Below are 23,850 nucleotides of genomic sequence, written 5' to 3' on the forward strand. Positions count from 1 at the left end.
GACCTCACCATTTGGGGGAGGCAGCTGCGGCGGTCACAGGGTGGAGGTGTTGTCAAGTTGTCAGAGAGTAATCTACATTTCTCTGGTCAGGAGGTTGAACATTTTTTTCAAATATATTTTTTCATGGTGAACATTTTTCTTCTGTCTCTTCTCTTTTTGGCTGTTTTATCTTGTTTCTCATCATACCAAATGTTTTTTATTTTTGTATTATCAAAGTGATTGGCCTTGTCCTACAATCATTTTTTCCTTTGGTATGATTTGAGATGAGCATGTCATTTTGATTCTAACTTTTTATATTTTTAAAGCACTTAACTCTTTAGAGATTAATTTTTTAAAAAACCTTAAAAGCTTCTTTAAAGTTGTTTATAGGGCTTAGTAGCTACTTAGACCAGTGATTAATAAAGGAGAAATTTGCAGATTCAAGACCAGTCGCTTGACCTGCCAGCTGGGTGAGGGATGTGTCTGATACTGCCAGTAAAGGGCTGTACATCCAAGGCCTGCCCCAGCAAGCCTTCAGTTAGGCTCAGGAAAGGTTCTTCTTGCTTTCCAACACTTAACTTATCCTTGAAATAATTGTCTCAATGCCCAATGCCAGAGGAAAACCTAATAAGCCTTTATCTCTGGGGAAAGGAGTCTTATCTCCTTTTTAAAAAATGTATCATAAGGATAGCTGAACATTTGTGTGTATCATGGAGTGCAGCGTGGGTTATGGACAGAGACCTGACTTTGAGGCCAGGGTGGCCTTTGAGACTCCCAGGGGGTCACCTCAGTGCTCCAGGCTGCCTCTAAGACTAGAAAGATGCCTGTGGCACTGTTGGAGGGGGCTCCTCATACTGCTGAAATGCCAGGTACAGTCCCCGAGAGGGTCAGAGAGGCCAAGGCTGACTGCCTGCCTCTCTGGGTTGTTGTGCAGATCAAGTGAAGTCATTTATGTAAGGAAAAAGCATATGGCAGGTGCTGTATACATGCTCATTCACTGCCTTTCTCCTTCTCCCTGTGACAGCTCTTAAACGTCTAGCACCCTACCCAGTGCGTCCTGGCTGCCTCTCATAAAAATAATTACTGTGATCACAGTTCACTCGGCAGGGTGACTCATTGGCCCCGCCTGGGGTCAGGAATACTTGAGTTCCAGTATGGCCTCAGACTTTTCTTAGCTATGTGACCCTGGGGAAGTCACTGAACCCTGTTTACCTCAGTTCAGTGGAGAAGGAAATGGCAAACCACTCCAGTATTTTTGCCAAGGAGGCCGCATGGACAGTATTGTTGTGCTGTGGTCTGTGGGGTCACAAGGAGTTGGACACAACTGAACAATAACTGACCTCTGGGGGAGATGGAAAGGCCTTGCGTGGGAAGTGACCCATGATCTGATCTCTGAAGGAAATTAGGGATTCCTGAGTTTGGGGGGAGCAAACTCCAGGCCCAAGGGCACAGCTTATACAAAAATTTGGAGACGGTGGAAGAGGAATGACAAGAAAGCCACTCAGGCTGAAGCAGAGAAAAGCAGTAAGTTTGGAAAAATAGGTTAGAGCCTCAAAGAGCTAAACAGGATGTTTAAATGTGAGCAGAGAAGCCCCTGGGGAGCTCCCTAAGCAGAGGCTAGGATGAATGAGGAGCAAGGAGATGTCTGAGGCCAGATTGGCACTCAGGGCCTGCCCTTGGTCTCTTCGCCATGCTACCCTTTACTGTGTGATGCAGAACAAGCATTAAGAGCTTTTAGGGGCAGCTTGCTGGTGACTGGCTGTCGGGGCCTTGGCCCCAGGATGGCACACCCAGCACCCAGCCCATGACCCTGAAGAGCTGCGTGCGGCCTCCTTGGCTGTAGACTCCAGGTCAGGGCCAGCCACAGGAGCTGTGGATTCATCATGTTGGGGTGGGGTTGGGGGTGGGAGTTCTCGGACAGAGCAGACTGGGGCCTGTGCTGATGGTGGCCCTTCTCTTGCCTCCTGTCCTCCTCAGGTTCATTAAGCTGCTGCTGGAGGCCATCAGAAGGAAGAGCAGCAAAGCGTCATCCTTCAAAGCCGTGAGCACTCGGAAGGCGACTCAGCAGGACCTGGATGGCGGTGGGGAGATGCCGGGAAGTCGGGTGAGTGCATGAGGGGCCCCTCTGAGGAGCAGGTGGGCAGAGAGAGCTCTGGGGGCAAGGGGCGGGGCAGGGAGGGGTGTGTCTGGGAATCTCCTGTCAGCCAGAACAAGGAGCTGCCTTCACCTGGGGTTCACAGCCTCGAGGGGGAAGCCGATGCAGAGATCCTTGAGTGCCCCCTCTCCCTCTGGGGCCTTTTCTAGTCTGAGCCCACGAGCAGGGGCCCCTCCTCTGGATTCATTCAGTCCTGTTTCTGTGTCAGGCACTATGCTAATCCTTGGGGTACAAGGACGGTCCCCATCCTCAAGGACCTTTCATGCTGTTTGCACAGTTATTCAGATCAGTAGGGTCTGCAGAGGTAGAGTTGAGGGCTTTGGGGGATGGTCAGAGAGCATGCTGAATGGGAGAGTCAGCCACAGAGACGAGTTGAGCTCAGAAGGACTCCATTGGAGGCAGGAAGAGCCCTCTGGGTGTGGAAGTCCAGGAGATGAGGAGTGGGATGTGGGGATGATGTTCTCCTAGGGCTGTTGGCTGGATGGAAGTCTTTATTGGAGCAAGTGGTTTTTTCTTCCTGCGTCATCTTGTTGGGAGGGTGCTTAATGTTGCTTTTCCTAAGGGAACTGTAAAGGGGATTGGGTTGGGGGAAAGAATTGAGGAGCCTGGGTTGAAGATGGAGCCCTTCCTCTGTGGGCAGCTCTGGGCTTAGCGTCCTACATCCCTGCTACAGGAGGATCGGGACGGTGACAATGAAGGGGAAGAACAGATTGTTGATGACAACGCTGAAGAGGGAGACGCTGATGCCACAGATAAGAAATGGAAGAAGAAGCAGGAGGAAGAAGTAAGGGACAGAAGGCACAGATCTGCAAGCACAGACATGCCGGGGGTAGCAAGCACTAGATGGCTGCTGGCCTGAGGCATGGGGGCTCCTGGGGCGCAGACCCCTCCCTCAGCCCCCAACTCACTGATTCGCCTTTGTGGCCTCTGTTCGTACCCAGGTAGATTATGAGAGTGAGGAAGAGGAGCTGGAAGAGGAGAATGAAGATGAGAACGAGCAAGAGGAGGACACTAATGCGGAAGGCAGCAGCCCTGAACCGGGGCCCCCTCAGGAGGAGGGTAGCCAAGGCCCGGAGACTGAGCAGCCAGAGCCTTCTTCACTGGTGCCTAGCAAGAAGCGGGCACACAGGCCTGGGCTCTCTGGGCCAGAAGTGGAGCGGAGGGTCCAGGCTGTCCGGAACATCCACTCATCCATCCAGGATTACACATTGGATGTGGAGGAGGGCCTGTGGTGTGAGGTAGGAGTGCTGGGGATTGGGGAGGGTAGAACAGAGACCCTGGGTTGAGCTCTGTGTGAGACCTCGAAGGATTCTCCCAGCCTTTGATTGGGCAGTCCCAAGGAGGCCGTCCAGCCCAAGCTACTCATTCTGGTGAGCCCCAGGAGGAAGCCACTGGCCCAGGATAACACAGGGAGTCAGTTCCAGGGCAGGATTCAAACCCATGATAAATTCTTAGAAATGCTTGGTCTGGGGATAGAGGTGAGGACTGAAGTGTAGCCCCTTGGGGGCTGTGCAGAGAGATGACCAGGAGTGTTGACCTCTCCAGAGGGCTCAGACAAACCTTCAGCAATGAAGGGAGAGAGACCTTGGAGTGTGGGACGTGAGGCCACGGTGTCCTGAGCATGGGCTGGGCAAGGCCAGTGGGGACGGAGAGCAGGGAAGTGGCTGGCTGGCTGCTTTCTCAGAGGTGAGGTGCCCCCCCCCCCCCACTCATAGAGAGTGTCCAGGTAGAGGCTTTCTGCATTAGAGTCATTGGGCCTTTCCCTTTCACACCTTCCATCTTGATGCCCTCAGAGAAACTAATGTCTCTCCAGTGCCCTGCCTGCTTCCCCTCTCCGAGGCTTCCCAAACCCTGGAGCCAGGAGAAGAGTGAACCGGTCAGGTTTGAACAGCAAGTCCTTGGCTCCCTGGGAGCCTCAGTTGTCTCTTGAATGTCTCAGGCACTCCTACTTCTTCTCCCACCCTACCCCCCAGACCTCTAGCCGCTGACCCAGATCTGCAGTCTCTGTATGTGTTTGAGCCCCAGGCCTCACCTGTGCTCCTGGGCCTGCCTTCTTTCCAGGTAACCCTGAAGCTGCCGCTGATGAAGGTGCACTTTGACCTGTGCTCACTGGTGGTTTCCTTGGCCCACAGTGCTGTTGTCTACGAAACCAGGGGGATCACACGCTGCCTCCTCAGTGACACCACCAACAAGAAACAGGAGAAGGAGGTCGTCCTGAACACAGAGGGCATCAACCTGCCAGAGCTGTTCAAATATGCAGATGTACGTGGGGCTGCTGCCCTCATCCTGCCCCTTGGTGTGGGGTCTGAGAGGGCCCACAGGTGCTCCCCCCAGTCTCCCAGCACCAGGAGCCTCCACTTGCGGGGCCTTGCTTCCAGGGCAGCCCTTTTTATTCCACCCTCTGAGTCTGCTACCTCAGTTTCTTCTCAAGCCCAAGGACTGGAACTGCTTGCCAACCTAGCAGACTCTGCTAGCCCAGGAAGGGGGGGGGGGGCGAGAGAGCATTGTTCAGAGCCTCTGCACCCCAGTTGGGAGGGGGGGTTGTTTCATGTTCCTCAGGTTATATATTTAAGTTAAGTGTCCATCAGACTTCTTCCAAGCCACACTGAGGGCCACAGAACATGCTCAGCCCAGGCCCCGCTGAAACAAGCAGCCAGAACCACCCAGGGCTGCTCTTAGACCCTGAAATCAAGATCTTCTCGAGGGTTGGTGTCTGAGAGTGTCCTGCTGCATGTGCACCTGGCAGGGCGCAGGGGAGTTGGAAATACCTCCATTATGGAACCTGGCTTGTGGCTTCTCCAGGGAAACTTTTCTTCAAACTAATCAGTTTTACGAGTTAGAAAACACAAACAGCCCTCTTGGTATTGAGTCATTCTGAGGCCTTGGCTAGCTTGTAGTCAGCAGGAGTGAGTGAGTGAGTATGTGCGCACGCACACGCCTTCCAGGTATTGTCACTCTGGCTCTAGCCTGCTCCCTGACATAATGACCTAAGAATGAAAGCGTAGAATCTCCAGGGTTGAGGGTGGAGAGTTGAGGCTGGTCACTGACAGATAATTTCCTTCCTTCCTCTTGGTAGGTCTTGGACCTTAGCCGTGTCTATTCCAATGATATCCATGCCATGGCAAACACGTATGGCATCGAGGCTGCCCTGCGGGTGATTGAGAAGGAGATCAAAGATGTGTTTGCTGTATATGGTAAGATGCTTTCCTGGTGACATCTGGGGTCTCTGCTGTTTTAAAAATGCACCTTGGGGCCTTGGAAGCAGGGGAGAAGGTGTGGAAGAGCTCTCTGTCCAGCTTTAGTGAAGGGAAGTTGTCATTTTGGATGCATGAAAGTGCATGGAAGAGCAACAGCATCTGGGTGGGCCGTGGAGGGCCTTCAGCAGCCCACATTCCCTGAATTGTCCTAGAGTTGTCTCACTGAGGATGGGTGTCTTTGACAGGCTGGTACCATTGCAGGCTTTCAGGTACTATCCCCAAGTAAAAGCAGTGTAGCCATGACTCCAGGATCTCAGTGTAGTGCTCCCTTCCTCAAGACAGATAACAGCCCATATGTAACCTCTCACCCTGTAGTCTTCTGTAAACATTCCGTGGAGCAGCTGCCACCTCAGTAAGGGTTTCTAGTATTCCATGGGCACAGTACCCCGCTAGGGCATCGCTTTGGCTGTGTAACAGGCCCATCTTTTCTGCTGGCCACCTGTGTCATGCTGCTTCTTATCCAGAAGTCATCAAAGGTGATGTACAGTAGCCACTCATACCCACTATGCATTTTGACCTTCAGGTCACCCAGAACTTTAGATCTCCTGAGGTCACAGTGTTCCCTGAATCAGGACTGTATAGTATCAACAGGTAATAGATGTAAATCTTCTATAGAATTAGTTAGAAAATCAGTATATAAAAGATGGACCTTTGTAGCAGCAAAGTTGCCCATCCATCTACATGTCATGCCTGGGCCATGTGAATTATTCCTCTTAAAGTCTTTGTAGTCAATGATTATTGATTGATTGATTGATTCAGGTGGTTTTTCCTGTGTAGATGACCAAGCCAGTCTCTCTTAGACTTGGGACAGTAGGAGGCTGTGCAGAAGAGAGCTTTTGTGTGTCAGAGGGCTATCGTGAGGCAAATAGATTCTCATTCTTATTGGCCTTAGCCAATACGACCAAGAGCACCTGATAGACTCAGTGTGAAGAAGAATTAGGCCATGATTAGAGATCTGTCTTCAAGTGAAAAAGACCACATTAGCCAGTGGGTTGGGTTCTTTCTCTTCAGGCGTCTTCACGTGAAGACTGGACGTGAGCAATTCCCTGTGAGGAATGTTGTGACTACTGTCCTTGGCCTGTCTAGGACTGGTTGGAATGGATGTTCTGGAGGTCCCTCCCCATTTTGGGATTCTGTAATCTCCTGGAGAGGGAAGACCTCGGGTGACATTCTGGGGTCAGTGGCTGCCCCAGAAAAATCTGCCAAATTCCCCTGACCCTCAAGTAATCCTCTTGAACAGGACGTCCTGGAGTGGGCAGGGGGCACTGCTGTTTGCCATCTTGTAGCTGTTAATCCTCAGTGTATCACTGAACAAAGGGATGTGTGTCATCCCGTGTGTCACAGGAGCTTTTATTAATCTGGCCTTATGCCCCAGGGGTTGTGAAGTGATGCCCATGCTGCTGGCTCTTAATGTTGAGCCATTTTCTGTGTCGGGGATTCTGTTCACCACATGCCTTGTCTTCTGCTTTCTGAGTACCCAAGGTGCACAGGTGGGAGTGGCCTCCGAGCCCCTGGCCCCCTTCACTATTTTTTCCTTTATCTCTTTCTTTGGGTACGTTGGTTGGTTTTCCTAAACTAACTTTCCCCCCTTCCTTTTTTTTCTTTAAAATTTTTTTGTTGGCTGTTTGATTTTTTGGTTATTTGTTTAATTGCATTTCAAGTTTTTGAGTTCCCTCCCTCCCTCCTCACCCCCGTTTGATACATGTATATGCATGGAACCATATGGTGTATGTATGTCAGTTCTTTCTCTGGGAGTAGAGCGCGTCTTCCTTCCAAGCTGATCTGAATGTTCCTGTTGTGATCCTCAGTTGTCCTGCTCCTTTTGCTTCTGCTCATTTCACTCCATTACTTCATGCAAGATTTCCCATGTTTTTCTAAAACCAGTCTCTTCATAATTTCTTACAGCACAATCACATACCATAGCTTATTCAGCCATTCCCCAAAGGATGGGCATCCCCCCAAATTCTAGTTCTTTGGCACCACAAAGAGAATTACTGTAAATACTTTAGGGCATATGTGTTCTTTTCCTTTTTCCCTGATCACCTTTGGGAAACAGACCTAATGCTGGGGCAGTGATTCTGCACAGTTTTATCTCTTTGGTCATAACTCCAAATTGGTGTCCCAGATGGCTGGATCAGTTCACATTTCCACCAACAGTGTATTGTATCCCAGTTTTCCCACATTTCCAGCATTTGTCATTTTCCTCTTTTCATTGTAGCTAATCTGATAGGTATGAGATAGTACCTTAGAATTCTTAATTTGCATTTCTCTAATAATTAATGATTTAGAGCATTTTTTATATGATTGTAGTTGATCTTTTTTCTTCCAATCACTGCCTGTTCGTATCTTTTGACCATTTATCAATTGAGGAATGGCTTATATTCTTAGAAATTTGACTCAGTTCTCTATATATTTGAGATACGAGGTCTTTATCCAAATACTAACTATGAAAGTGATTTTTTCTTTCCTTTTAATCTTGGCTAAATTGGTTTTCTTTCTACAAGAGCTTTTAAATTTTTATGCATTTTACCTCCCACAATACTTGTTTATCTCGTGTTTATTCATAAATTCTTCTCCATAAATCTGATAGGTAATATGTCCTGTGTTTTTCTAATTTACTTAATATGGTATCTCCCTTGATGTCCGGGCCATGTATTCATTTTGGCCTTCTCTTGATAAATGGTGTAAGATATTGTTCTATACCTAGTTTCTGCCAGACTGCTTTTCAGTTTTCCCAACAATTTTTATTCTTTACCACATAGTGAATTCTTATCCCAAAAGCTTAAATCTTTATAATCTTTGATAAGTATAATCAAACACAAGGTTACTATAATCATTTGCTACTGCATATTGTATATCTACTCTTTTTCACTGATCCACCTTTCTATTTCATAGTCAGTACCAGGTAATTTTGATAATTACCATCTTATAATACACTTTAAGATCTGGTTCTGCTAACCCTCCTCCCTTTACATTTTTTTCATTAATTCCTTTGATATTCTTAACCTTTTTTTCTTCCAAATGAACTTTGTTATTTTTCTAGCTCAATAAAATAATTTTTTGATCGTTTAATTGGGATGGCACTGAATAAGTAGATTAGGTAGAATTGTAATTTTAATTATATTGGCTCAGCCCACCCATGAGCAATTAATATTTCTTCAATTATTTAAATCTGAATTTATTTGTATAAAAAGTGTTTTATAATTATGTTCTTATAGTTCCTGGGTTTGTCTTGGCAGGTATGCACTCCCAAGTATTTTATATTGCCTACAATAATTTTAAGTGGAATATCTCTTAGTATCTCTTCTTGCAGGGCTTTGTTGGTGATATATAGAAATGCTGATGATTTCCATGGATTTATTTTATATCCTGTTTTGCTAAAATTATTGTTTCAGATCTCTAGGGTTTTCCGAGTATGCCATCATACTGTTTGCAAAAAGAGAGAGTTTTATTTTTTCATTGCCTATTCTGATTCCTTCAGTTTCTTTTTCTTCTCATATTGTGATTTCTAGCATTTCTAGCACAGTATTGAATAATGGTGGTGATATTGGTGGTGATAATGGTGATGGTATCGGTGGTGATACCAGTGGTGATAAGAGTGGTGATGATGGGCGTCCTTGCTTCTCTCCTCATCTTATTGGGAAGACTGGTAGTTTATATCTATTACACAGAGTGCTTGCTGATGGCTTTAGGCAGATGCTTCTTACCATTTTAAGGAAAAATCCATTTTTGTCTATGCTTTCATGTGTTTTTATTAGGAATGACTTGGATTTTGTCAGGCTTTTTCTGCATCTGTTAACATAATCATATAATTTTTGTTGATTTTTGTTATTAATATAATTAATTAAACCAACCCTACATTCCTGGCATAAATCCCACTTGGTCACAATGTATAATGTTGGTGATATATTGCTATAATCTCCTAGCTTGTATTTTATTTAGGATTTTTGCATCAATATTCATTGGTGAAATTGGTCTAAAATTTTCTCTTTTTTGCTCCTCCTGGTTTAGGTATCAGCACCCTATTTGTTTCATTAGGAGAGTCTGGTGGGACTCCTTTGCTTGTTACTTCAGATAATTTATTTAATATTGGAACTAGTTGATCTTTAAATATTTGGTAGATTTCACTTGTGATCCATTTGGTTTGAATGTTCTTTTCTTAGGAGCTCCTTTATAGGTTTATGGCCCTTTTCATCCTATGCTGTGTTTTCCATCGCTGTTTTTGTCGTCCTTTCTTGAGTCAGGAGAGGGAGCAGAACCAGAAGGAATGCGGGAGATATTGCACGCTTTTTCCATTTTGTCTCTTTGTAAGGACTCTGGAGCTGTCCACCAGTGAAATCAGTTGCTCTGGAGTCAGGCTGCTTCCTCAGTAGAGACATTGGAGGTCAAGGCTTGGGGGCGGGGTGTTGTCCATAGGAGTCTTGTTTGGGTCCCTTTGTGGCTCTGAGGGTCAAAGGCTCTGGATGTGCCTTTTCTCTAATGCCAAGCAGCAAGGTGTGTTCACTTGGTGGGCAGAGACTTGAGATTTCTCTATTTGTTCGGCCTCCCTTGGTGACTGAGATTGGTACAGAACCTACTGTTCTCTTGTTCAGCTGTTGCATGGGTACCGCCAAGGCCAGGTGACCCAGTGCACCGGGAGATGGCGCTTCTGGGCATAGCAGAAAGTCAGCACCCTCAGTCCTTCCATATTCCCTCAGGCTGCACCTCTCTGTGTCTGTGATTCCATTTATAGCTGAAGTGATCTGGAGGATAGGATTTCTTTAAGTCATTCCAACAAAAATGTCTGTGTGTCAGGGTCTGTGGCAGCTGAAGCTGTCCCTGCCCTGGAGGAGCTGATATTCTCTTGGCAGGATACAATGCGTGTATAGACCTCCAGGCTACTTTGAGGAAGGAGAGGGCATTACCAAGGGGAGGATCAGGGCTTGCTTCAGAGAAGATAAGGAGGCTAAGAGGTGGAACTGAGGGGGGAGGTGGAATGTATGAGAGAGAGACAGAGAGAGAGAGATGGATCAGGTTGGAAATGATGGAAGCCATTCAGCAGGATGTCTCACCTAGTGTGGCTGCAGTAGTTTATGGCCCAGTAGGGGAGAGGGGAACCCCCCCCCCCCCCCCCCCCAGAGTTTGTGAAAGAAATGTGGATGAGTCCATCTTGCTTGCCGTAGGTTGGATGTCCTTCCCTCTCTCTAGGCTCTGTGATAATCCTTCCCCATTTTCTTCACTCCCCACAGGCATCGCCGTGGATCCCCGGCACCTCTCCCTGGTGGCCGATTACATGTGCTTTGAGGGCGTTTACAAACCGCTGAACCGCTTCGGGATTCAGTCCAACTCCTCACCTCTGCAGCAGATGACATTTGAGACCAGCTTCAAATTCCTGAAGGAGGCAACCATGATGGGTCAGTGGCTACAAGCCCACTCGGGACCAGGCACCATGCCAAATGCTGGGGGCATGGACAGCATGTTTCCTGTCCTCAGTGAGCTCTCAGCCAAAGGAAAGACAAACTTGATCCAGAGGGGATGGCTGGTGCTCACTTTGGGGGGGACTGGGCAAAGCCTCCTTTAGAAGGGGTATCTGATCTGAGTCTCAGGGGCAAGCCAACAGCAGGGAGTCAGGAGGGGAAGGAGCCTGTGTGCTGAATCATGGGTACACAGAGGAGCCAATGGGCAGGAGACCACCAAGCTGGCTCTCTGTTCTGGGCTCTGGGAGACAAGGTGGTACATGGGACAGGTCCCTGCCTTCTCCCCTTGTATTGTCTGGAGGGTGCAGGCAGCTGCAGTCTTCTTGAGATGTATTAACAAACTCGAGGATCCCTTTGGAGAACTCCCCCTTTCTCACTAAGCTCGATATGATCGGAGTCTGATCAGAGTTTGTGGGGGATGTGACTGCTCTCCTGACTGTCAGTCATCCTTCCTGGGACCAGCGGGATAAAGGGCACCACCTGCCTCCTGCCCATGGCAGCCTGCCGCAGGCAGTGCAGCCATCCTGCAGCTCAGCTTCTCCTCTGAATGGAGTGGTTGGACTACAGTGACCTCCCAGGTCTCTCCCAGCTTCAGGTGGCTCAGCCTCTTCTGTAGAGGGCCAGACTTGAGCTCCAGAAGAGGCGGACTCAGTCTCTGTGGGTTCAGGAAGGGCAAAGTTCAAATCTGTCTTCAGAGACATCCCAGCTGTGTGACCCTGGGCAAGTCACTTCACCTCTGTCCCAGTTTTCTCTTCTTTAATATTGGAATAAAAGTTGTGCCCTTCTCCCAGCACTGTTGTGAAGCTCAGAAAAGATGATGTATCTCAGCTCTTCACCCTCTGTCAGTGCTAGCCCTTAGTCCTGGAGTGGACCAGGGACAAGTCCTTTAGGGTCTCCCAGCCTCAGTTTCCCCATCTTGATATATAAGATACTTTATCAATTGAAGTTTTCTGTGAACTGTCATCAGCAGCAGCTACTTTGTTAGATCCAGCTGTGCCTTCACCGCAGCCCAGGGAAAAGGGCCCCTCCTGTGTCAAAAGAACACGTTGGCCTCAGGGCCCTGATGGGTGGGCCTGGCAGAGAGCAAGGGACATCTCAAGATTAATATACAAATATCCTAGTCATTATCTGGCCATTCCTAAAATCCCAGGGGCCTCTTGCCCCCAGGGTCTTTTGTGGGAAGGGTTTCTCCTAGAGAGCCTCCCCTGTGAGTGGAGTCAGTGACCTCCCTGGGGCTATGGCTTCTCCTGATGCTCAGCCATGCTCTCCATCCTTGGCCTACTCCAGAGCATCTCCCCAATGTCCAGCAGAGCCAACCTGCCCTGTCACTCCCCAGACTGGGTGGAAATTTCAAAAGGGCGCGAAGGAATCTAGTTCTTCGTTTGGGGTGGGAAGCTAGGCAGGAGCGCTAGCTAAATTGTGACTTGATTGCCTCTGCCCTGTGGGTGTGTCCTCAAACAGGAGTAATGGGTGTCTCTCTTGTGTCTGTGCCAGGTGCCCACGATGAGCTGAGGTCCCCTTCTGCCTGCCTGGTGGTTGGGAAGGTGGTCAAGGGAGGAACCGGTCTGTTTGACCTCAAGCAGCCGCTGAGGTAGTCATAGCTCGCTCCTCTTTGGTGTGCACAGATGGCCTGGGAAGATGGAGGCTGGAGTGGGCACGGGAACTACAGCACCTACCTCACCTACTCACAGGAAGGACACCTGGACAGTCTTTGGAAAGGCCGGGGCCTGGTGCCATATCGTGCCCTTCCTGCTGTCCGGATGGTTCCCATGAAGAGAGTCTCTCCCACTATTTGCTGTTACTGTGGAGCAAATTCTTGCCCTCTCTTTGCTATCTTGACTTCATCCAGAAAATGAGCATCAGTTGCTCAGTCGATCAAGAAGAATCTACTAAGCACCAGCTCTGGGCCAGCCTCGGCTCTGGGGATTCAGAGACCTTGCCTTCTGTGGGACAGACAACATCTGCATGGATAAGGGTATTCAGAATAAATGTGAAGTTCATAGATATGAGGTGTTGTAACGTAGAAGGGGCTGCATCTCTAAGGGCGAGGAGGAGGACTGCCTTACCCCTTGCTGTCCCATAAGCTTATGGGTGACAAGTGTTCGGAAAAGGGTGTCCAGTTCCTCAGAGGTGACACTCTCATCTTTCCTGGAAGTGGTGCATGCCTTGCCTGTGGACTGTCCTGGTATTTTTAGTGATCTGATTTCTAAATCCACAAATAGCAGCTGCTGCTGTGTCCAGGAAGGGGTGAGGGGAGGCCGTGCATGTGGGCAGAAGGAAGGACGCTGTGGTCCGTGGGCCCATGTTTGCCTGGGCTGTGAGTCAGCAGGGATGGAATCTGCCTACCACAAAATGACCTTGACAACAGTTATTCTAGGAGGGGGGGTGGGGCAGATGAAGCCACAGACTTCAAAAAAACGCCTGACCCTCAAGTGACTCAGCTTCCTGCCCTCCCTCTGTAGCCACAGCCTCAGCCTGGCGCCAAGGACTGGCTTGACTGCTCAGCTGGGCTGCAGGGAAGGAGCTTCATCGGGGGAGGCCAGCCTCAGCCCAGGGGGAGAGCCCCCAGGTGGGTGGGGCTCTGCCTGTCTGGCCTGACCTTTAGTGCTCCAGGGTGCTTTCCACATTGTGCACTTCGGTGTTCCGTTAGAGTACCTTTGTCCTGGGTCCCACTGTTGGGAGGCTCTCAGACTCTCCCTCATTGTCACTGGTGTGAGCCTGGCAGCTGTCCAGCCAGATGTGTGTCCCTCTTCTCCCCTGCCCCCTTCCCCATGAGTTCAGCTGCAGTTTATCCACCTGGCTGACGTATTTGAATGAGGGGACTGTGTGGATTTCCCTAGTTCCAGTCACTGCTTTAGACAACAAAACACGTCCCCCATCCCAGCCTTGATGCCTTTTTTTGGTCTGGATTGACTGGCTGTCAGTTATGAATAGGGATGTGCTTTAGGACTCATAAGACTACAGGGGTAGGGAACCTGTGGCTTTAAGTGTGGCCTTTTGACTGAATACAGATTTTACAGAACAAATCCTAAGGATTTGGTCAAAAGGCCACACTTAAGGTCCTAGAAGACCACAAGTTCCCCACCCCTGGACTAGAGGTTCACTTTCTCTTTTGGTCTCATGGCATTCCATTCCGGGTCGATTTATAAGTGACACTGAGAAACCTCATGGGGATGGGGGTTTCCCTCGTCCCAAACCCTGGCATGACAAGGGAGGGCAATGTCAACCCCAAATGTGTTCTAGAACAAGAAGTTAACAGGAATAAGCATGTGTATTGGAACCAGGTTTGCCTTGTGTTAAAGCAGCGCTTCTGGGGTTCAAGCACTTGGGGGTCCTGGACCCTTTGGGCAGTCTGGGTAAGCCTGTGGCCCCCTTCTCAGAGTAACGTTTTTGAAGGCATCCAAGAAAAAACAATGACAAAGGGAGCAGCATTTCTAATGGATAGTTCTCAAAATCTTTTTTAAAAAGTAGTTCAGGGAGTGCCCTCCCCTTCCCCACCAGGAGTGAGGTCAGGGCCACAACCTTGCCCTTCTCACAGGCCCAGACAGCCCCCTCAGCTCTTGCCTGAACTCCTTTGAGACTCTTGGCTTCTCAGCGATCTGCCTTCCACACAGCTGCCAAGATAATCTTCCTGAAGCACAAGGCTGCCCGTGTCCCTCCCAGCATTCCCTACTGCTTCTGGCCATTTCCAAATTGTTTAAATTCTGCAAACACTTATTAAGCCTCCGCGCGAGACATGCTGGACTCAAAGACTCAAGCAAAAACCCGTCCCAGCTGACGAGAGTCTTATTTTCCTGGGGATGGTGCGTGCTACATTTACACCGATAAGCAAGTATAGTCTCCTTTCCCATCTGTTCTGAGGCTGCTCCCTGTGGACCTCCTGACCTTCTGAGACCTTGTTCTGAGTGATTTGATCCACTCAGCTTTGAAACCTGCGGCCATGCTTTTAGCCAGCACAAATGCCCCATAACTGGCCCCATACTGGGATTTGCAGCCCATCTCCCTGCCCTGCCTCCTTGCCTTACCTGTACTGCCTCTCAACCTGCCCTGGCTCCTAGAACAGTAATCAGTTCTGTTGTTATGTCTGAAAAGGACATTGTCAGTGATTCCCCTGTGGCTCCTCTCACCTGTTCTGGCTCTTCTGTCTGAGCCCCAAACTTCCTTGGCTGTCATTTCCTCATGAGGGTTTTTTCCCTCTCCTAGAATTTAAGCTCTTTGACTGGGCTTAGCATCACACTTGGTGGTAGTAAAAGTTAATGTACATAAACATACATATATACACATATATACTACCTACATCTATATGGTGCCTGTGTGTCAGGCACTGTGCTGAGTGCTATATGAATGTTATCCTATTTGATCTTCACAACAACCTGCAAGGTAGGTGCTTTTATTATCCCTATTTTTACAGATGAGGCAGGCAGAGGCAAATTGACTTGCCCCAGGTCACACAGCTAGTAAGTGTCTGAGGCAAGATTTGAACCCAGGTTTCTCGACTCCATGCCTGCTACTCTTTCCATCACCCCACTTAGCTGCCGGCTCCTTATTAATAGATGCTTTTCTTTCATTCATTCATTTAAGATAGATGAATTAATAGCTGGAATGGACCATACAGGTCATTTGAAATCTGATCATTTCACTCCTGTATTCAAGTTGCTTCTCTGTCTCCCTTTTGCCACTGGGATGAAAAGAGAACCCCTAGCCTGGCATTTAAAGCCCCCAAAAATCTAATTTTTCTGGATTTGTCTTCAGAGACTCTTCCTGCCAACCTCCTTGCTGTACATGTTAAGGACAAGGCTGAGAAGAAGCCGTTCAATCTGGCAATTAAAAGATTGATTGGTAATAGTTTCAGTTGACTGATGGAATCAAAGACCAGATTATAAAGGGTTGAGAAGTGAGAATTCAATTTTCAATGACATTTATTAAGCACTTACTCTGTGTCAGGGACTGTAATAAGTGCTGGGGATACAAAAAAAAGGCAAAAGATGGCCTCAACCCTCAAGGAGCTCATTTCTAATGGGTAAACAACTTGCAAATAAAACAAGCGGTATACAGGATAAATAGGAGGTGATTAAAAGAGAAAAGGCGCTAGAATGAAGAGGGGTCAGGGAAGGCTTCCTGTAGGTGAGATTTTAGTTGGAACTTAAGGGAAGACAGGAAGGTCAGTAGTCTGAATGGAGGAAGGAGAACATCCCAGGCATGGGGCACGGGTGGGTTCTCTGTAGATCCACTTTGATCTCTTCGTAGCCTCTTATTTCATCAGAATCATTTCCTTGTGTGTCCTCAGAACTTCATTCAGGAAAGTTGCCCACCTCTCCTCAGCTGACTTCCCCAAGAGGATTTTCCTTTTTAAAAAAATTAGTTTATTTGTATTTTTTCACTTGTATATATTTTAAATTTTCTCCTCTTCCCTCCTCAATCTTGTATGGGTTCTACACATATATTATTAAACACATTTTCACATTAGTCATGTTCCATAGAAGAATTAAAACAAATGGGAGAAACCATAAGAAAAAACAAAACATAACAAGAGAGAAAATAGTCTGCTTCATTCTGCGTTCTGAGTCCACAGTTCTTTCTCTGGATGTGGATGACATTTTGCATTGAGTTCTTTGGGAATGTTTTAGGTCCCTGCATTGCTGTGAAAGGCTAAGTCTATCAGGAGCAGTCCTTGCACACTGTGGCTGTTACTGTGTATAATGTTCTCTCAATTCTGTTCATTTCACTCAGCATGAGTTCATATAAGTCTTTCCAGGTTTTTCTGACGTCCACCTGTCTGTCATTTCTTATAGCACAATAGTATTCCATTACATTCATATACCACAACTTGTTCAGCCATTCCCCAATTGATGGGCATTCCATCGAATTCCATTCAATTTCCAATTCTTGGCCACCACAGAAAGAGCTGCTATAAATATTTTTGTACATGTAGGTCCTTTTCTCATTTTTTGTTAAATTATTTTGTTTTCAGTGTTCTACAATCACTTCCATATTATCTTAGATTTTTCCCCTCTCTCCCTCTCCTTCCCCTCTCCCTCCCCATTCCCTCCCTGACACAGTGTACAATATTATATAAGTTCTTTTTTTTTGTTTTCAGTGTTCTACAAAAACTTCCACATAACTTAGATTCCCCCCCCTTCCTCCCTCTCTTTCCCTCCCCTACTCCCTCCCTCCCTGAGACAGCATACAATTTTATATAGGTTCTACACATACAGTCCTATTAAATACATTTTCACCTTAGTCATGTTGCATAGAAGAATTAAAATGAATGGGAGAAGTCACAAAATGTATAAAAACATAATACAAAAGCAAATGATCTGCTACATTCTGCGATCGGATTCTATAGTTCTTACTCTGGGTGTGGAAGGCATTTTGCCTCAAGAGTCCACTGAGAATTTTTAAGTTCTTGCATTGCAACGAAGTACTAAGTCTACCAGAAAAATTCCTCTCACACTGTGTTTGTTGCTGTGTATAAAGTTCTCCTGGTTCTGCTTTCACTCAGCATCAGTTCATATAAGTCCTTCCAGGCCTCTCTGAAGTCTTCCTGTTCATAATTTCTTATAGCACAATAGTATTTCATTACATTCATATACCACAATTTGTTCAGTCATTCCCCAATTGATGGGCATCCCCTTGATTTCTGGTTTTTGGCAACTACAAAGAGTGCTGCTATAAATAGTTTTGTACATGTGGGACCCTTTCCCGTTTTTATGATCTCTTGGGGATACAGTCCTAGAAGAGATACTGCTGGGTCAAAGGGTATGCACATTTTTGCAGTCCTTTAGGCATAGTTCCAAATTGCTCTCCAGAATAGTTGGATCAGCTCACAGCTTCACCAATAATGAATGTGTTCCAACTCTCCCATGTCTTCTCCAACATGTATCATCTTCCTATTTTGTTACGTTAGCCAATCTGATAGGTGTGATGTACCTCAGAGTTTTGATTTGCACCTCTCTAATCAATAGTGATTTAGAGCATTTTTTCATATGATTATAGATATCTTTAATTTCTTCCTCTGAAAACTGCCTATTAATATCCTTTGACCATTTATCAATTGGAGAACCCAGGAGAATTTTCATCCATGGGATCCTGACTGTCCTTCCTTCTGAACCCTTTGAAATCTAATCGACAGCTACAGGGGGCAGGCAAGAGACACCCTAAGCCCTCTGAGGTATCCATAAAACCTTGTCAGATTTCCTCTCCTCTCTCAGACTTTAGGATGGAGTGATCACTTCCTCTCAAAGTTCCCATCATTTCCACCTCAGCAATCTGTATCTTGCCTCTGGACCAAGAGGGCTCAGGAGGAGAAAATGAGGCTGGTGTCTCTGCATAGCACTGCCTCACTTAAATCCAACCCACTTGCAAGTCATGGCATCACCTTCCTGATGTCATGGTCCTCTTCAGGAATGAAGGACAAACAACCACCTCAGCAATAAATCAATCAATATTTATTCAGCACCTACTATGTGCCAGGCCCTGGCACTGTGCTAACATGAATGACCAGCCCCTCCCTGTGTGAGAATCAGGTCTAGAACAGTATAAGGGGGAGAAAAGAGGCTACACAGTCTCTGTCACCCTTCATGCCAGTATCTTCTTTCTGTTGATTATCTCCCACTTATCCTGTCTATACTTTGTTGGTACGTAGTTATTTGCGTGTTGCCTCCACATTAGACTGGAAGCTTTTTGAAGGCAGGCACTGCTTTCTGCCTTTCTTTGTATCCGCAGTCTTTAGCACAGGACGTGACACACAGCAAGTGCTCCATTAATGCTTGTTGACTGCCTGATGAACCCGCTTTCCCAAAGGAGGGATGAAGACTAATGGAAGCCCGAGCATCCTCAGACATTCTGTAACTGGCTCCAGGCTGCTAACCATGCCATGTGGAAGTAGTCAGTCATCTGGGGCCCCTGGGGCGTCCGCTGCCCGCCGGGAAGAGGTCCAGACGCTGAGAGCGGATCAGCAGTGGTCAGCGCCACCTTTCCTGCGGACTTAAGCAGCTCTGGCGTGTACCCGGCGGACAGCGGCCGCAGGATCGTGGTCTCGACTCGCTCATCCGTGTGCTTCGGCGCTGTCTCTTCTACCTCTACCTCCACTGCTGCCGCCCCCGCACCCTCTATTTGAAAGATTCTAAAAAGGGGGATGAATCTGAAGATTTGTGGGAAGAGAGGAGGCATTTCAGTGACCGGTGCTATCCACCTACCAGAGTCTACAGCATTCTTTGTCAGACCCTTTGTAGAAGTTTGTCAGATAATTTGCCAGTGTCTCCCGAAAGAAAAAAACGAGAAGCCGTTCTTACCTTGATTCAGAAACTAGACTTACTGTCTTCTTGAATCAGGAGACTGTCAGTGTTGAGAGCTGCTGTGTGTGTGTGTGTGTGTGTGTGTGTGTGTGTGTGTGTGTGCCCACGAAAACACATTAGCAGCTCTTGTTTTAGTAGGTGCAGTATTGAAAAACAAGACAACTGATAAATATTCTTTGAAGGTCAACAATGAAGTTACCATAAAGTTAGAAGAAATGCTTGGTGCCAAAACCCATAGGAAAACCAGTGACAGAAAGACGTGAATCTTTCCCTGCAGTTGGATGAGGAAGAGTGTTGCAGAATGTTTAAAAACAAAGCAAGAATTCAAAAGAAAATACATGACCTTTCATCCCTGTGACTCAGCTTCTTTGGAAGTAACTAATAAAGGAGAAAAAGGTGCTCAACTGAAGTAATGAGTGTGGACCTTGGAACTCTGATGATAAAAACTGCATTCGTACCATCTTCCCCGGGTGTTTTTGAATAAAACAGTCTTTTGGAGACAAATTTGGAAAAAACATAACACAACTATTTCTTCACTACCAACTCTCAGCTTCTTACATAGGGTGTTCCATTTCTGTAGATTTCTTCATTAGAGTGTAATTTAGAAAATATAATGTTTAAATAATAAAAGAAAAATAATAAAAGGTGTAGATCATCTTTAAAAAATGTCATTTGAACTGATTGACTGGATAATTGGGCATATTCCAAAGGCACTAACATCAGCCAAGGTCGTTCCCTTGCTGTCTTTCCTGCTAGAGAGACACAGAGGGAAGGGGAGAAACCTTGGGCACTCCCACATTGGAGGCCAATGGGATGTGGTTCTTTGCCTTTTTCCCATAGGTGAAGGAGATTGGAGATGGTCATGACCTTGTGAGCCTCAGGAAGTCAATGAATGGAGACTCCAGAGTCTGGGGGCTGGAGTCCATGCTGGAATTGGCTGGAAGACAAATAGTGGGGAGTGAAGTCCCTGCTGAACAGCCCAACAGCAGGAGAAGTGAAGATGCATCCATCCATCCATCCATCAGCCACGTTGCATTTGGAAGTGAACTTTGTGGGGCAAATATAGAAACTGAATCCAGCTGTCCCACAGACACAGGATAGAATGAAGGGGAGGTTCTTGCATTTTCATTCTTGTTGTTTCTGTGAAGTAAGTACCCCTTTGTAAAAGCTAATTGATGTTAATCAGTCAAATGGAACTGGGGTGCTAATTACTGATGACTGACAGTGAGGGAGAACACACTAGAATGGAGGCTCAAGAGTCACCCCAACCTCTCAAGGGTACTCTTAGAACCCTGAGCTAGAGAGGTAGTTGGTGGGCTTGGAGTCAGAAGACTTGAGTTCAAATCCAGCCTCAGACACTTACTAGCTGTGTGACCCTGAGCAAGTCACTTAACCTCTATTTGCCTCAGGATTCTCAACCATAAAATGGGGATAATATCAGCACCTGCTTCCTAGAGTTGTGAAGATAAATTGAGATAATATTTGTAAAACACTTAGCTTAGTGCCTCTCACATAATTGGTGCTGTATAAATGGTAGTTTTGTTATTATTTTTATTTAGCTGACCTTTGGTCTGGGAGAGTGAGCCCAGAGTCATCAAGACAATAGGATTCTCATTGGTCTATTTCTCTACCTTTCCAAGGATGAGACTGCCATTAAGGTAGGTCAGAAGATTGCTTTTGGCAGAGAAGAGATATCAGGCTAAATGAAGTGCCCTTCACTCTCTGTCTCTGTCTCAACTTCTGACCTGTTTCTCCAACTTATCTCCTTCTTGTTTATGCCTTGGTGGTCTACAGTACAATCAATGATAAAAACGTGCTTATTCATGCTCTGTTGCTTTTCACCTAAATCATTTTCATTTTATTTGTTATACTTCATTTTTATTTTTATAAAATATATAAATATCTATATAAAATACATTTATATTTTGTTATATTTGTTACATTTCAATTATTTATTATACATATGAATTATAATTTTATCATAAATTATTATTTATTATGAATAAATAAAATAATTTCCTCCCTGGTTATTGGATTTGCACATGAAAATACTTTCTTAATGTGTAATTCCATTCCAACTTCCTTTCAATTATCTTGTTATGCTTTTGAACTAAATATACTCATCTCAAACCACGTTCAAGTTCTAGGTCTCATCCCACCCAGTCTCAGTGATACCTCTGAGGCCAAACTTTCCTTCTCACTCTGGGCCCTCTCATTCCTCTTTCTTGTGGCCTAGGCTTTGTCCATTTGTGTGTAGATATTTGAGGCTAAGGGTTTTACTACTGACTCTTTTCTTGGATGTTGCCCCTGGGACCTGGGATCCATCTCACCAGTCATTCTTCCTACACTGTTGTTTAAACATAAGCCATTTTTCTCCCTCCTCCACGCCTTTTAGTTTAAAGCTCTTTTTAATTAAGTTTGCCAGGCACCAGACAAATACATTCTTTGTGGTCTTTGCTTAGGCATTTAATAAATGTTTACTGAATTGAAATCTCTCATAGTCATATAGACTTTATCCCTTTCCCTCCAATAGAATGTTAGTTCCTTAAAGAGCAAGGAGAGTGCCATTTAAAAAATGTCTGTATCCTTCCAACTCCTGACCATGGGCTGCGCTTGGTGAGCATTCACCCTATCCCACCCTGGCCTCCAACCTTCCTTCCCCCTTACAAGATGTCTCCATGCCATGTTGCTTTCAGAGCACCCTTCATCCCCCCTCCCCAACTTTGCAGCTGTAAGGGAATTGCCAACCCTCAGCTCTCTTGCACGGCGTACACCAATCACGGCTCAGGTAATCTGAGGGGAGATTGGTAAGGCATGAACAAGATGGCGCTGGGAGGAAGGGTTCCGCCCCTGTTCACCACCAGATACTTCCTGAAACATGGCTGGAAAGCAGTAGCAAAACCTGCTTAAACTAGTTTAATCTTGCTTGTGCTGCTTACATAACTAAGGCATACATGATACTATATAAGTGCCTGAGCTAGTTTGAATAAACGGAGTTGCCTTACATCTTTGCCTCCCGCCTCATCGTTACTCACGGCGAGCTCCTTCAGGGTCGACAGGCCCTGCTGGTCAGATAAACCTGTCGGCTCGGGGTGAATGGCCCCGATAAATCCCGTTCAAGTGGCGCCCAGACCCGGGGCGGTAGATAAGAATTCTCAGCGACCGTAGGAGGTGGAAAGCAGTTGGTAATGGTCGTAGGTTATCAGAGACTCGAAAGACAGAAGTCTTGAGGGCTCAAGATAGCAACAGGAGCGGACAGTGCAGGGGCAAAAGCGTGACCTCGTAGCTCGAGAAAAGACTTAGCCCGCATTCGTCGGATGGTGTCTCACGACAAGGGTGGGACGTGGGATGACGCGCGTTTCAGCCGTCCGGGAGACAAAAGAAAAAATTTGAGACTGCGAGTAACCTGCTTACGTATATACAAATATATATAGGTAGGGAGCTAGGGTTTTAGCATTAATGAGGCTAACAACATCAGCAGAAAAGCTAGATAAGAAAGCTAAGAGCCAGGGAGTTACAGTGCAGTGAAAATTAATTAGAAAATTTTTAGAACAAGTCCAAGACTCAGAACAGTCCCTGGGTGGAGGAGCGATCCTCCTTATCTACACACACTTGGCAGATAGTAGGAGAACGGTTAACTGCTTATGACCAGGAAAGTCCTGGAGTTATATCACCACATACTTTTATCTATATAATATTGTAAAAAGTTCTTTTCAAGTAGAAGAAGGAGGTTGTGATAAACAAGTCAGACAATTTGCCACCTCAACATAGACCACTCCTTCAAGCTCTTCAGAGAGCTCAAGAGAGAATAGCCCAGAAAGAATGTATCCTGATTTGCAGAAGGAGCAATCAGAATAGAAAGAAAAAGAAAAAATTAATAATTTGGAGACTGAGCTTCTAAAGATAAGCAAAAAATTGAAGCAATTGGAGTTTAGAAAGAATGTGTTGTTTAAGGAGGACATTCTAGACTCTCATGCTGAATATATGGAGCCAACAAGTTTAAAATTACTCTTGAAGGAGATTACTCACTGTGGAAATTTGAATCTCACAAAGTATATTTGGAACTAAGTAAAAGAAATCAAGCCATAGGTCTAATTAGTGCAGAGGATTTCTGATAATCTTTTCTCAGTTTTTGAAATTTTTTATTGTCTGTATATATGTTCAGTCTTTACATGTTCTGTGTGCGTGTGTTTGTGAGTTATTATGACCGGCTCCGTTGTAGCTGGATTTCAGAATGTTATCTCTTTCCCTCCCCCTCAACCCTTCTCTCTGATGGCTGCAACATCAGGGAGGAGAATGGGAGAGAGAAAGAGAGGAACTAATCATTTCTTATTTAGTTTATGTGATTGCTAAATGCAGTTTTACATAAGAAATACAAGGCAATAATATGCGAAGTTCTAAAGGAGCTTTAATCAAAGCCCACTAGGAGTACAACATGGGTATGAAGTTTAAGGAAAGCATAAAAGTTTTGGAATTTATTGTTAAGTAGTTGGTATTGATTACTGTGTATAGAAAGAAAAGAATGGAGTAAAAAATTTTATTTAGACTGGTTCTGCCCTTTCAGAACAGTCCAGACAGTATGTTTGGGGTTTGGCAAGCATGGGATTCATGCCAATTACTTTTATTTTTTAAAAGTGCCAAGGCCTCTTTCATGTGGACAAGGTCATCAGTCCCAAGAAAGAAATTTGTTTGGCTTATATAATTCA

General features: G+C 46.1%; 1 protein-coding gene across 1 annotated transcript in view; it reads left to right on the forward strand.

Moving 5' to 3' along the window:
* Window positions 1-12,851, forward strand: part of POLR1A (RNA polymerase I subunit A) — an 80,912-nt gene extending 68,061 nt beyond the window's left edge. The window contains exons 28-34 of the mRNA XM_072636952.1: window positions 1,957-2,083; window positions 2,808-2,918; window positions 3,076-3,372; window positions 4,196-4,396; window positions 5,211-5,328; window positions 10,620-10,784; window positions 12,342-12,851. Coding sequence (XP_072493053.1) covers window positions 1,957-2,083; window positions 2,808-2,918; window positions 3,076-3,372; window positions 4,196-4,396; window positions 5,211-5,328; window positions 10,620-10,784; window positions 12,342-12,442 — 1,120 coding nt within the window. The 3' untranslated portion in view covers window positions 12,443-12,851. The remainder of the gene's footprint in view (window positions 1-1,956; window positions 2,084-2,807; window positions 2,919-3,075; window positions 3,373-4,195; window positions 4,397-5,210; window positions 5,329-10,619; window positions 10,785-12,341) is intronic.
* The last annotated feature ends 10,999 nt before the right edge of the window (window positions 12,852-23,850 follow it).

Source organism: Notamacropus eugenii, chromosome 1 (genome assembly GCF_028372415.1).
Source record: "Notamacropus eugenii isolate mMacEug1 chromosome 1, mMacEug1.pri_v2, whole genome shotgun sequence".
NCBI classification, from domain to species: domain Eukaryota; kingdom Metazoa; phylum Chordata; class Mammalia; order Diprotodontia; family Macropodidae; genus Notamacropus; species Notamacropus eugenii.